At 34.0% G+C, this 13,877-nt stretch overlaps 1 protein-coding gene across 7 annotated transcripts in view; it reads left to right on the top strand.

The window, feature by feature from the left end:
• Positions 1-13,877, top strand: part of LOC134535833 (scaffold attachment factor B2-like) — a 118,169-nt gene that overhangs the window by 38,919 nt on the left and 65,373 nt on the right. For 6 of the 7 annotated variants that reach the window (XM_063375154.1, XM_063375152.1, XM_063375150.1 and 3 more), the window contains exons 7-9: positions 74-120; positions 243-358; positions 5,610-5,919. In XM_063375154.1, the coding sequence (XP_063231224.1) occupies positions 74-120; positions 243-358; positions 5,610-5,919 (473 nt within the window). The remainder of the gene's footprint in view (positions 1-73; positions 121-242; positions 359-5,609; positions 5,920-13,877) is intronic. The other variant, XM_063375155.1, reaches the window with a different exon arrangement.

Raw genomic sequence — 13,877 nt, 5'->3', positions numbered from 1 at the left:
TTATAGTCAAATCAACGTTGTGACTTTATTATGTTGATTGTGTTGTCTAAAATTTGAATTTTTTTCCTCTCAGTGTTTCCCAGGTGTCTGGTGATCCAAAAGCTGTTAAAGATGACAAAGGTATGTTAGCCAGGGTGATTTTGTTTGTAAAATTGTTATTGTAAAGTTGTTAAATCATTTCTGTGGTTTTTTTTTCCGGACAATGACATCATGCATTGTTTCTGTTTGTGTTACGGGTTCAGACAAGAAAAAGGTTGTTGGTATCCCGGCTGGCAGCAGTCGCAACTTGTGGGTGAGCGGCCTTTCCTCGTCTACGCGTGCTACGGATCTCAAACAAGTTTTCTCCAAGTATGGCAAGGTACATTCACATAGTATATTAGCTAGGGGTGTGCGAATATTCGTAAACACGAATAGTTGCGAATAGTAACTGACGAACTATTCACATTCGTAAGTCGAATAGCAAAATTTAAAATTGTGAATACCGTATTGGCCCGAATATAAGGCGACCTGCAGTTTCAGGAGGCCAAACAAATGTATAAATTCATACACATACATTTTGTGTTGATAAATCCTTTTTGCATTTATGTATACCACATTTAACTTTCCGTTTCACTTAAGCTACGTATTACTATTTAGTAGTGTGTTAAAGGTAACAAAGCAAACAAAGAATGCAGCTTGCCGGAACAAAACAAGTGGCTAGCTGCCATGGTGAAGCATACGGCCATGAAAAACTACGGTGACGTGACCGCAAATATTTGTCCATATTACTCTCTGTCAGAGAGTCTCTGTCCTATGAATTTTAAAGAATAATCTATGAAAATTATGTTGTTTGAAAGGTTTTTACATAAATAAAGAGTGGATTACTGTGAAATTATTAAAACAGCTTTTAAAGCAACGTTCCAAATTCCTGTAAATATGGCGTCTTCGTACGTGTTCGGCAATGTTCGTTTTACAACAAAGAAATATTGTGAAAAGACAGTTGGCAGCCGTGAATTTTCAAACATAACATCTGAAATGTTCTTATCATTTGCTGTTTGTAAATGTAAACAATCGTTAGCTGTGATATTTTAGTACAAATATTTCCGTTAAAAGTCTGAAATTAAATTACAGTAAATGTTAACACGCGATTGTACACAAAGTACAAATATGAATTGTGTAATAAAATATTTATATTTTAAGATGCTTCAACATTTACATTTTTACTGAAGAACAAATATTTTAATTTTCAACTTTAAACAATTGTGAATGACTGCAATATTGGGTGGATTTATCGTTTTCCCCATGTGAGGTAACAAAGTTTTAGTTAATATAAAAAATTGTGAACTTTTAACAATGTTTCTACTGTACCTTTCAGCTTGGAACTATTGTTTGCGGTGCTGACGTCTTGGGTGCGAAAATAAGGCAACTTCCAATTTTCATATATATTTTATGTAAATATGGTCGCCTTATATTCGGGCCAATACGGTATTTACATGGCTGTTTTTTATTTCTCGTGGTGGTTCCAAGAGCTTCGGTTTTCACCACCTTCTAATGTAATTTCCAAAGTATTTATACATTCTTACTAACATAACCACAATGTATTTTTAAAAGGTTCATTTCAAGAAAAAAACCAAACCAAAATCATCGTACATTAAACCAACTTAGTTTCAAAAGCTAGACGGTAAACTAGTGGTAACTGAAAGGAAAAACAATAGATAACAATTATTAAATATTATTATATATGAAATAAAAATTCATGTCCTCAATAACTCTTAAAAGTACTAAGTGAACTTTTTTTTTTGTGGTTTCATTCACAGAAAATAGCTTCTATAAACTAAATATATGAAAACCCGCCATTGTTCAGTGTGGTAACATATAAAAAAATATATATATTACAACTACAGTAGAACCTCGATGATACGTTCCCGTTTCATACATTTTCCCGTGTCATACGCCGATTAATTTTGGTCCCGCCGAAAGTACTATATTTACAATGGTTTACTTTCCCGGAACATACACTTATAAAATCATTAAGTTCCCGTTTCATACGTTTTTACGAAGCGGAAAAGTCCTAAAATTCACAAATTTTTTGTTATATTCCTCCTTAAAAACTACGTTTTAATGCTTTTATTTTGAAAAACATTCAGTGTTTACCTTTGCAAACGTAAGAAAATAACTTTATCGGACCATAGATATGGATAGTATCAGGAAGACTGAGCACTTCGCTAGTAGCATCTATGGCCAGCACCAAGCGAGACTAGTGGCGCAAACTAGCAATGATGATGAAAATGGTGCACACGCTTTACCAAGGCACGGATCTCATATTTTGTGCATTCATTATTCTTTGAACTGAATATACCAGTTTGTATTTGTTTTCTTACGATTGGATTGTTTTGTATTTTACGTTTCTCAAGTTAAAATTTTATTGAAAATTGTTCTGTTGCATAATGTTTTCTAAAATGAAACAAACAAGCAAAATTATCTGATTTTCTTTTTACAATAGCCTAAATTTTTTTATTTCTAATTTAGGCTTGGTGACTTTTCTCCCCTCCAAGAAAGGACTGTATTTTACATTTATGGTGGTTTTATTATATGTATACCGTATATACTCGTGTATAGCGCGCCCTTTTTTCCCCTCAAGTAAAGGAAAAAAATAAGGATGCGCGCTATACACGGAAAAAAAAAGTTTGTTGGGGGGGAGGCGGGGAGGAGTGGAAGTCGTTAACTGCCGGGTGACGTTTCTGGCCAGCCCCCACACATACGCACAAGCAACAAGGCCTCTCTTTCACACACAAACACGCACACGCGCGTGCAAGCTCGCACATCATGGTCTCTTGTTTATTTTTAGACCTCCCCCCTTTACAGAAAGCCAGCTCAGAAGCTAGTAAAAAGAGAGAGAGAGAGAAAGAGAGAATGTTGTCACCAGTTCCCCCCCCCCCCCCCCAAGCCAACTTCTTCGCTTCCTCCATTCCTCACCGGTGAGTCATATAGTTCTCCGCGCCAGCTTAGCAACGTAGCGCGGCACGCCTCCCTCCCGCCGGTCACGTACCAGTTGTGGCGATATAGCGCTTCATTATCTTCCGTTTAGACAGCAGAGTTTATGTATTTTCCTGACGCATCACCACACATCAATTTAAATAATCAGGTACCACAAAATTTTAGTAAAATTTTTTTATGGGAAAAAAAAAATTTCAATTTTTTTTTCTTTGGAATAAGTTGCAAAAATCGTGGTGCGCGCTATACACGAGGGCGCGCTATACACGAGTAAATACGGTATATAATGATGAAATCATATCTTTCATTAATATAATGCAATTATTTACACATTATGTATTTTAAGTTTAATCTGACATTGTGCTGGTATGCTAGATTGAAAAAAAATGTTATTATTGCCATTCCCTTTTCATACACTTTCCCGCATCATACACCATTTTTGTGCCCTCCGTTGAAAAGTGTATGACAGGGGTTCTACTGTATTCGACTTCGAAACTATTCGCATTCTATTCGAAAATTTTACTATTCGATTCGAAAATATTCGACCATCAAAATCCACTATTCGCACACCCCTAATATTAGCACAATTTTAATCGTTCTTGCATAAGGAGGCTATGTTTTCATGACATATACACTAGAACCCCAATTTTACGAACCTCTGATTTAACGAAGCACCGATTTTACGAATACATTATCAGGAATTATCGAAAAATCTGAAATTTCAACACCAAAATAAAAGCAATGAAAAAAAATTTGAAATTTTTTTTTTAATGCACAGCATATATTTTGAGTGGGTTTCAATACTCTCATTTATGTTCCTATAACAAGAAACAAAAATAAGGTACATTCATACTAATATATTAGCACATTATTAATTTTTCTTGCATAAGGAGGCTATTTTTTCATGACATACACTAGAACCCCAATTTTACGAGCCTCTTATTTAATGAAGCACCAATTTTACGAATGAATTCTCAGGATGATGAAAAATCAGAATTTTTAACACCAAACTATAAGTAATGGGGGAAAATTGTGAAAATTGTTTTTTTTTTTTTTTTAATTAACAGCATATATTTTGTGTGGGTTTCATTCAATACCTTCAATTATGTTCCTATAACAAGAGAAACAAAAAAAGATATTCCGTTTAAAAATGTGATGGTGGTTATAACCTTTGATGTGAGAAACAGTCAACATTTTCCACCCCTCTCACTGCCTGCAATGGAAGTCAAGACACCACCCAGTGTTCTATAGTCCATTCCTGGTCCAATTGACAGCCATATTCACCATTAATAAATATTGTGTAACTTACTGTGGTATTAGACATTAAGTTAATAAAAAAGTTGACTAGTTATACCTTCGTTTATATTTTTTGTGTATTTCTGCAGAAAAATTACATTGTTTTATCACATTTCACCAAAACACTTTTGAAACAAAATTTTTCCGAAATACAATTCAATGGAAAGTGTAGTTAATTTAAGTTTTTAAATGAAGGTCTTTCCTCTGTCAATTTTGATGCAAACCAATCATACTGAATCATAGGGTGAAAACAGGAGCACTGAAATAATGAAGTATGATCGAATGTATTTTAATTGCATCGTCCCTTTGATGATAATTCTCGCTGTTGTAGCCCTTCAGGGGCATAGGATCAAATGCAGATACATCAACAAAAAGGTTGATAAATGTTGCTATTGAAGGACAAAAGTTAGAATCACAAAATACCCTCTACAGTAAATACATTTCAAAAGTGTGTAATTAAACAATTCCTGTTTTAATGTAGTATTTTAATTCTGTAATTAATAGTTCAATATTGCAAGAAATACAAAAAGGAAATGAGAAACAATGATAGCAGTGGGTATCGAACCCGAGCCAGCGGATTTCAAGACAATGCGCTTGACCACTGCGCCATGCCACTGACTTGAAAATTCATGAACAATATCATTGTCTTCAAAAAATCTTTGTAATAGAGCTTTTAGTTGCTTCCTAGGTTCCACTTAGGTGAGATATTCTAGGACTTTGAAAGGGGCAGGTACCTGCTTCTCTCACATTTTAAGCCAAATCTCCAAGTCCTGACTCACACTTGCCCCTTGTTAGTTGCAACAATTTTCAGATCAAAATTTTATTCATTTAATTTTTCGTTAAAGCATATTTAAATATAATTGCAGGCTGTAGCAGTTTATAATGGCTTTACTTCTTTCTAACAAGTGGTTTAAATTTTGTTTAATGTATTTCAACAAAATAGGAACATGACAAATAAGGTTATGTTTGGTATTCACTGCATAATTTATTCTGGTTTTACGTATATAATCTGTAATCAAATTTATAGCATGGGAACTAAAGCTTATTAATGGTTGAAAATACATTAATTTCTTATATTTAAATGATAAAAAGGGCGGTTTTAAAAAATTCATTATTTTATGAATTACTATTTTTTCCTGTAATTAAAAATGAATTTTTTAAATGTTTTTTTCACTAAGAAAACTTTTGTTTTCTCATAGTCGAAATAAAAGATTTTCAGGGGTCTAGGAAATTCAAAATGTGGTGCATGTAGATTTTGTTGTGCTTCAAAGTTGGTGTTTGAAATCACTTGTAAGCAGTATTATGAAGTTTGTTTATTTTTACTGTTTCTATGCATGCAGGTGATTGGTGCCAAAGTGGTGACAAATGCACGAACACCAGGCGCCCGTTGCTACGGCTATGTCACCATGGCAACCAGCGAGGATGCAACAAAGTGTATTCAGCATCTTCATAGGACAGAGCTGCATGGCAGGATGATATCCGTGGAACGTGCCAAAGGAGATTCCACTGGCCCGCCAAAGAAGAGTGAAACCAAGACTCCCGTTGCAAAGAAGGTAGAAGAAAAGAAGCGCCATGAGAGGAAGTTGTCTACGAGCAAAGGAGATGAAAAGAAGGAAGAAGGGGAAAAAATACCAGCGATAACAGACCAAGGTAAATGGATTATTTTTTTACTTCTTGCCTTCTTACTACCTTGCTAATGTTCGTCTTTCCACATTTTTGCTGGGTAATCAGTGTTTTTACTTCTGTTGTCTTAAATTATTTCAGGTGCTAGCATATATTGTTGAAATAACAGGATGTCTGCAAGTCATGGAAAAGTAACGAAACTTACGAACTGTTCACTAAAGTGTAACCATTCAACATGTTTATTTACATGATGTTTCTTAAGTTAGCCAAGTGTTAGAGCAGGCTACCCTTCATTATGAGTGATGATGAACATTTATTGGCAGGTAATTTCTACTGTTTATGGCAATAATACAATTGGAGGAATCTTAAAAAAAAAAAGTTGCTTACAAATTATACATCGGGTGAGACGTCTTCTGTTTGTGGGGTGGTTCTGACTCCTACGGGACCCCACACAGGAGTCGAGAAAACCTCGCGACGACCACGGGATTGTTTAGTGTTCTTCAGTATAATTAAGACTTTTAAGATGTCTGCACTTTATCACGTCATACGTATGGTGTACAACGAATTGCTGTGAACTTCCGCGTCTGGCGATTCCATCATGGCAGGCTGGAAATTTTGGACATGTCTCTTGACGATGCCCTGGACCCTGTTCTGCAATATTGTCTTGGTGAAATTGTACCAAAATAATAGCTTTTTTCAGTATCCCAGAGGAGCTGCAGTAGCAAGAGTTCCAAACATTTACTGTTATTGAAAGTGTTGTTTAGTGTCTATTCATACAATACTACCAACGTTCACACAAATCTTGAAATATTAGCAAGCATATAAAATTATTTTCTTTTAATTAAAACTGGTAATATTTAACAACTTACAGATTCATTTTCTTTATTGTTATATCTTTAATAATTTAAACGTTATTTCAAGTATCTGGATTTGTGTGTGCTCATTATTTGCTATTGAAATTCACACTGCATACACAATATGTGAAACACTACACCACTATCATTATTGTATTACAATAAGATATTCTGTGGGCTGGGTTTGGCACTTTGACATGAGATTTTGTATGCAGCCAGGACAATGCCAACCAGTCACGGGCCCTACTTTATGGGATTAGTTGCAGTTGCGAAAAAGTCATGAAATAACAGTAATGCTGTCCATAAATAACGAAACTTTAATTTCTAGCAGCGTGTTGCTAATTTGTGCTAGATTGGGATTTGAGAAAACATTTATTTGAATTATTCCTATTTTAAACTTACTACCTCTATTCGTTATCACTTCAGTTACATCATGCCAGATTTCTCTAGCAATCACAGATTTAGGTAGAAACTCCAATAATTGCATCTAAAGTACAGTCAAACCTCTATCATTTTTCAGGGGACCAACAAAAAAATTCAGTAGATGCGTACATTCAATAGATGTGGACTTCACTCTTAGATTTTGAAAAAAAATATTTCAACCTCAAAATTATTGTCAGAAATATATCAGTTATTTGTCATTAAAGTTTAATCAATTAAAAAAAAAATGGAAGCATTTTACTTAATTCAATTTACACTTTAAAAAACATAGCCTATGCACAATAGACCTACAATTCAATTTCAATTTCTTCAATAATCCTAATTCATCCATCAAGTGTTCTCAACGACAGTAAAACCTCGCTCGTACGGCCCCCAGTTTGTATGTACACCTCGGTCGTACGTACAAATTTTCAAAAAAAAAAAGTTTAAAGATATGAAAAATTGTAAGAAATACGTTAAAGCTAATTAAAATACAGTCACATCATGCAGCGTTCAGAACAAATACGGGCTACATTACACATACGTATTGCGCCACAGTAAAAAAAATAAACAAAAAGGCCGCAAATTAATGGAAATTTACTGTCAATAGTGCGCCATGTGCGGAGGAGGTCATTGTACTCTATCAGCTGTTGTAACTGCGTGGCGTAGCTGCCGGCTGGCTCTCTCTGTTCTCTAAGCTGCGCATGCGCAGTATAACCAACTCAACGCTCCGCCCAGACTCGTGACCTTCCATCAGCAGCCAGCCAATAGATGCGAGCCTAGCGGAAAAAAATATAAGCTCCACCTCCCGTGTACCAGTTTTGTCCAGTTATAATACCAGTTTATTGGTATACGCACCAGTTTTCTCGCTGCCGTGACATGTTCAAGTTTACGTTCATCTTGATGTCTTGATACCAATAATTATTTACGATCCCCAGAAATAAATTGTTAGTTTAAAAAATATGCGTCAACTGTACAATACCGTACTTCCGAAATTATAAAATACCTATAAAACAGTTACCAAGACTCCGCTCATTTTATCTTGTGAAGCTTATGTCTCGTACTAGTATTTCGGCTAAGTTGTGACATAAATACAGTAACTTAAAAACAGCCACGTCTAATATTCCCGACATTTCCCTTACGTTTATTCATTCCTGAGTTTACGTTTTTCCCTCGTGCATTTCAGACTGTCTCCTGCTATGATTACTCGGACTTGTCCATGCCTAGACTTAAATTATGGTATTGCATGTTTAGAAATAAAAGCAACTTTTCATGTTATAAGATATGTTTATTTTGTGATTTAAAATGTTCATTGCCGACTATAAACTAGTGGTGCACCGATATGACTTTACCGATTACCGATTCAATTACCGATTATGAGAGCAATAATCGGCAGATACCGATTCAGTTACCGATTATAATGACGAAATTTTTTTAAGTGTAATAATGCACACAAAAATTTTTATTCCCATGTGAATTTAATAACAAGATAAGGTAAAATTGAGAATACAGTTATAATAACAGTATAAAAATATATAAAATACACTATTAAGTCGCTGCAAAGTGTAAATTAAATTAACTTATGATATTTATATTTGTTATTGTAAACAACTTGAACTACAGTCTAATAATTGTAAATTACAATGGGTAAGTTTTTGTTGCGGAAAACTAGCATTATTATCGACTATCACATAAGGTTGCATCAAGAAATTACCGTTTAACAATGTAAACATGCTGTTTTATTTTTTTCACTTGAGTTTATATAAAAATGTTTCCACACCACTTTTTTTCTCCCTACTCGCCATCTCACTATAATTACAGTCAAACCTCTATCTATCATTTTTCAGGGGACCAACAAAAAAATTCAGTAGATGCGGACATTCAATAGATGTGGACTTCACTCTAAGAATTTTTAAAAAATAATATTTCAACCTCAAAATTAGTGTCAGAAATATATCAGTTACTTGTCATTAAAGTTAAATCAGTTGAAAAATAAATAAAAATGGAAGTATTTTACTTAATTCAATTTACACTTGCAAAAAAAAAACATACGCACAATAAATCTACATGGAAATTAGTCTTTTTCAATATCCTGAAGGCTGAAATTGTTTACTCATGTCATCAATAATGTAGAGCTGTACTGAAGAAGCCGATTATGCCAATACACATTTAGTTGAATAGGCATTTCTGCCGACTTCCGATACGCTTGTTAATTTTCGGCCTATATTACTGAAAAACGAGAGAGACTGCCATAACCTAAATATCCACGAGTACCCTTTTCACTTTTCGTAGTAGTACTGCATTCTTTCAGATCGCATTATTTCTTCGCAACATGTGCCAAACGTACATATAAAAATTTAACATCCTTTTTTTTCAATAATGTTCTTTAATTTTAATATGTTATAAATAAATACATTACTGTCACGGTAAATATACATCTCGGTTGTTACGGTAAATGTAGTGCAAATGTGGTAGCTATCGTGCTTCTGTAGTAATTATGGTATTGACGAATCTTTAGTTCTTTTTATGGTAATTATCTTAGGATAACAATTGGGTCTGTACTGTAGTTATGTTACTTCATCCATATTTCTTCGTAAGTTGTTGTTCATTTGTTTTTTCTTCATATTTACGTGCTCCATTACTTGGCTGCAGATTTAAGGTGATTTTTACTACTGTATACTATCGTTACTGTTTTTATGACGGTTTCTTTCTAAGAAATGGTTATTTCTGTAAAATCTTTATGGTTAAACGATCATCTTTTATAATTTATAGTGACGGGACCACATATTTTGTACGATCAATGCGGACAAAACGATAATTCGAACATCGGTACAAGCGGACTTTTTTAACCTTAGTTGTATCACAGAATAAACAATTGGTTGTTTATTCTGTGGTTGTATGGCAATTTTGCCGGGACCGTAGAAAGTATACGATAAACACGGACAATCAATACATGCGAGTTCGATAGATAGAGGTTTGACTGTATATAAAAATGACTAAAAACGAATTCTAGCACATGTGATTTTATTTATGTTGACTGAATATATAAAATTATAAATACTTTTTCACTCTTCACATCACACAAATAACAAACGGATAATGTTACCAAAGACGCATATAACGAGTTTGTAAAACGCAGTGATAAAAACTAGGTATCGGGACCACGATTTTGAACCGCTACTACGACTCGAAAAGATCGATTGTCATAGAATCCACTGCAACTGTTTGTGGTATTTTGATTGCGTGCCATCTATTTTACGTCTCTGGCTATAGTTCATGTACAAGGCCACTAAACAAAAGACGAAACGTAAATAAACATGTAGGAAAAATGTATTGTTTTATTGTTCGAGGCAATGAGATTTATTAAACTTAACGAAATATCTGTAATTATGATATGACGTAGTTAGATGAATTTTGTAATATATACAAATATTACCATATTTCGTCCTAAAATGTGTAACAAAATATTACACTGTAAAAACCTACTTAATTACGCCGTGACGTAAATAATCGGCAAAGTAATCGTTAAGATATTCGCCGATTACGATTAATCGGTAAGTACCCATAATCGCCGATTTCGATTCATTGGTATCCGCATCGGTGCACCACTACTATAAACGTTACGTTTTTCACAATGTTTTTAGGCCTACTAGCTAATCTTATCTACACTTAAAGTACCCACAGTATTTTTTTATTTGAGCAAATATATTGTGTGTTAATGCTCAATCATAATAAGGGACATGTTTATTCTTGAATTGATTTTATATACGTACGGTATAAAATGTTTTGTTTTTTACGTTACCATTTTAGCCGACTTGAAAAAGTTTCGTACATAAATACAAGTCGATAGTGTGGCAACGTTTCGTAACGAGTCGATTTCACGGAAATATGGCAGCAATGTTAGCCATCTACTGTTTGTTGATAGTTCACTCGTTGCTATTATAAAATGGCTGCAGATTTAAGGTGATTTTTACTATTTCTATATACTATCGTTACTGTTTTTATGACGGTTTCTTTCTAAGAAATGGTTATTTCTGCAAAATCTTTATGGTTAAACGATCATCTATTATAATTTATAGTGACAGGACCACATATTTTGTACGATCAATGCGGACAAAACGATAATTCGAACATTGGTACAAGCGGACTTTTTTAACCATAGTTGTATGGCAATTTTGCCGGGACTGTAGAAAGTTTACGTTAAACATGGACAATCGATACATGCGATTCGATAGAGGTTTGACTGTAAAATATACATACTTTGGCACTAAACAATACGTACCTGTTTGTTGTGCTACTTTGTGCTACTTTTTACTGTACACTAATTCTCTCTCTGAAGAGGTATTTCTCTGGAAAGAGACTTTTCTGCTTCATTACTGTTAAGTCTTGAAAATCAGTTTCATAATATCTGAATAGAGGCCGAGATTTGTATTCTAAAAGACAGCTCTCAAAAAATATAGGATGGCCTGTAATCGCACATAAAAAAACTGAGTAGACTTAAACATAAAACAAATCAAAATCGTGTAAATATACTTGAACATTCATAGCATTTAAATTTTTACATTGATGTCCTCACTTCATTCACCTGCACTTAATATATTACAGTAAAAATAATTTCTGTGTATGCATATCTTTTTCTCTGTCAAAATACTGTTTGGGGGGGGGGGGGGGGAGTAAAGATACTTCCTGTCAATAAACGTGGCCCATTTAGTTAGGTTCCAAGACAAGAAATAAACTCTTTCTGGTGGTACATTTAATGCCATTGACAACAGAGCTAACCAACTGACTAAATCATTTATCATGGCAAGAAAATAAAGATTGTTGTGTTTTCTAGTATAAAATATTTGTTTGTCTTATTTGGTGTTAAATAAACAGCAGCCTTGAGCTAATCTGAATTATGTTTTTTGATGCTTCACTAGGAAATGATAGTACATCAAGCTCTCCATTTAAATAATGTGGATAGACCCTGAAAAACTCTAAAATAGTTTCATTGGGTGTTTGTAGACATCCTGGTAGAAGTTGGTGGGGAAGGGGGGCGACATCTAACTCAAGAGTATAAAAGTGCGAATTGCCTATGAATTTAATTCGTCTTCAAAAAATTGGGAACTGTGCTTGAATTTTGCTTGATTCCTTGAATGTTATTGTTTTCTTATGTTATTTCTATTCGTAGAGTGAATAAATACTTTACTCAATCAACATTTTATGTTAGGCAACGTTTCCATAATACGCAATAATTCAGACATGGATACATGCATAGTGTGCTTTTCTTTATTAAAGTTTAAAGTATATGTATTCGAAACATACTTGTGTATGCATAACACTGTTTTCACAACTGTATATTTTTATCAATTGTGTTAGTATAAATATGTAGGTACAAATTTACCAGATTATGAATTTTTGTAAATTCCAACAAAACAGCACATAATTACAGACTTCCTAATTTTTTCTGCCAACAAGCAATAATGTTTTGTTATTGCAGTTTATTTAGATGCTGCGTGAAGATGTTCTTAAATATGCAAAACAAATTAGTCTGTCTTATTATATTCCTTACTTAATGTTTATAAATTGAATTTTTTCCATCACTTTTCTTTCGTCTACTGAACCTCGTAAAGATAGTTTTGGTCCTGGATACCTTGAAATGCCCTTGAATTTCTAAATCAAAATTTGTTCCACCCTATCCTGGAAAGTAACCAGTTCTTAAAAGCAGATTATACAGCAAAACCCCTTATTTGCACTTTTCATGGGGACAAAGTAAAAAAGTGTAAAAAGCGGGAAAGTGTAAATAAAGGGAAAAGTATAAAAAGGAGTACAGTTTACCTTATTTAGAATTTTTTTCCTTTTGTTTAATAGCACATACTACAATGCAGGTACAAACACACTAACAACAAATTTTACTTTAGTATTTAATCAATTATTAATTTACCACATTTGACAAAAATAAAAAAAGAATGAAAGCCAAAATGTTTTTCTGATTACTTCCTAAAAAATAAATTTGAAATTTTCTTCTGCTTGCTTTTTTGGCTGTTCAAGGAGATTATTTGCCTCTCCAAATTATAAATACAGTTGCAACCGGCAGGGTTTATAACAAATACGGGCTACATACACATTGCTCACAGTAAAAAAATTTTTAAGAAAAGGCCGCAAATTGATGAATGTTTACCGTCAATAGCGCGCCAAACGCGGAGAAAGGTCATTGTACTCGGTCAGCTGCTGTAACGACGCGGCGGCGCATGCGCACTCTATGCTCCGCCCAGACTCATGACGCCATCAGCCGCCAACCAATAGATGCGAGCTTAGCGGAAAAAAATATAAGCTCCACCTCCCGTGTACCAATTTTATCCAGTTCTAATACCAGTTTATTGGTATACGCACCAGTTTTCTCGCTGCCGTGACATGTTCAAGTTTATGTTTATATTATCATGATGTCTTGGTACCAATAATTAATTATTTACGATCCCCAGAAATAAATGGTTAGTTTAAAAAATATGGCGTCAACTGTACAATACTTCCCAAATTATAAAAGACGTATAAAACAGTTACCAAGACACCGCTCATTTTATCTTGTGAAGTTTATGTCTCGTACCAGTATTTCGGCTAAGTTGTGACATAAATACAGTATCAGAACTTACAAGCAGCCATGTTTGTACATTCATGAGTTTACGTTTTTCCCTCGTGCATTTTAGATTGTCTCCTGCTATAATTACTCGTACT

The sequence above is a fragment of the Bacillus rossius genome, chromosome 10, assembly GCF_032445375.1.
Source record: "Bacillus rossius redtenbacheri isolate Brsri chromosome 10, Brsri_v3, whole genome shotgun sequence".
In the NCBI taxonomy this organism is placed as follows: Eukaryota; Metazoa; Arthropoda; class Insecta; order Phasmatodea; family Bacillidae; genus Bacillus; species Bacillus rossius.
This window is presented reverse-complemented; position numbering and strand designations above follow the sequence as displayed.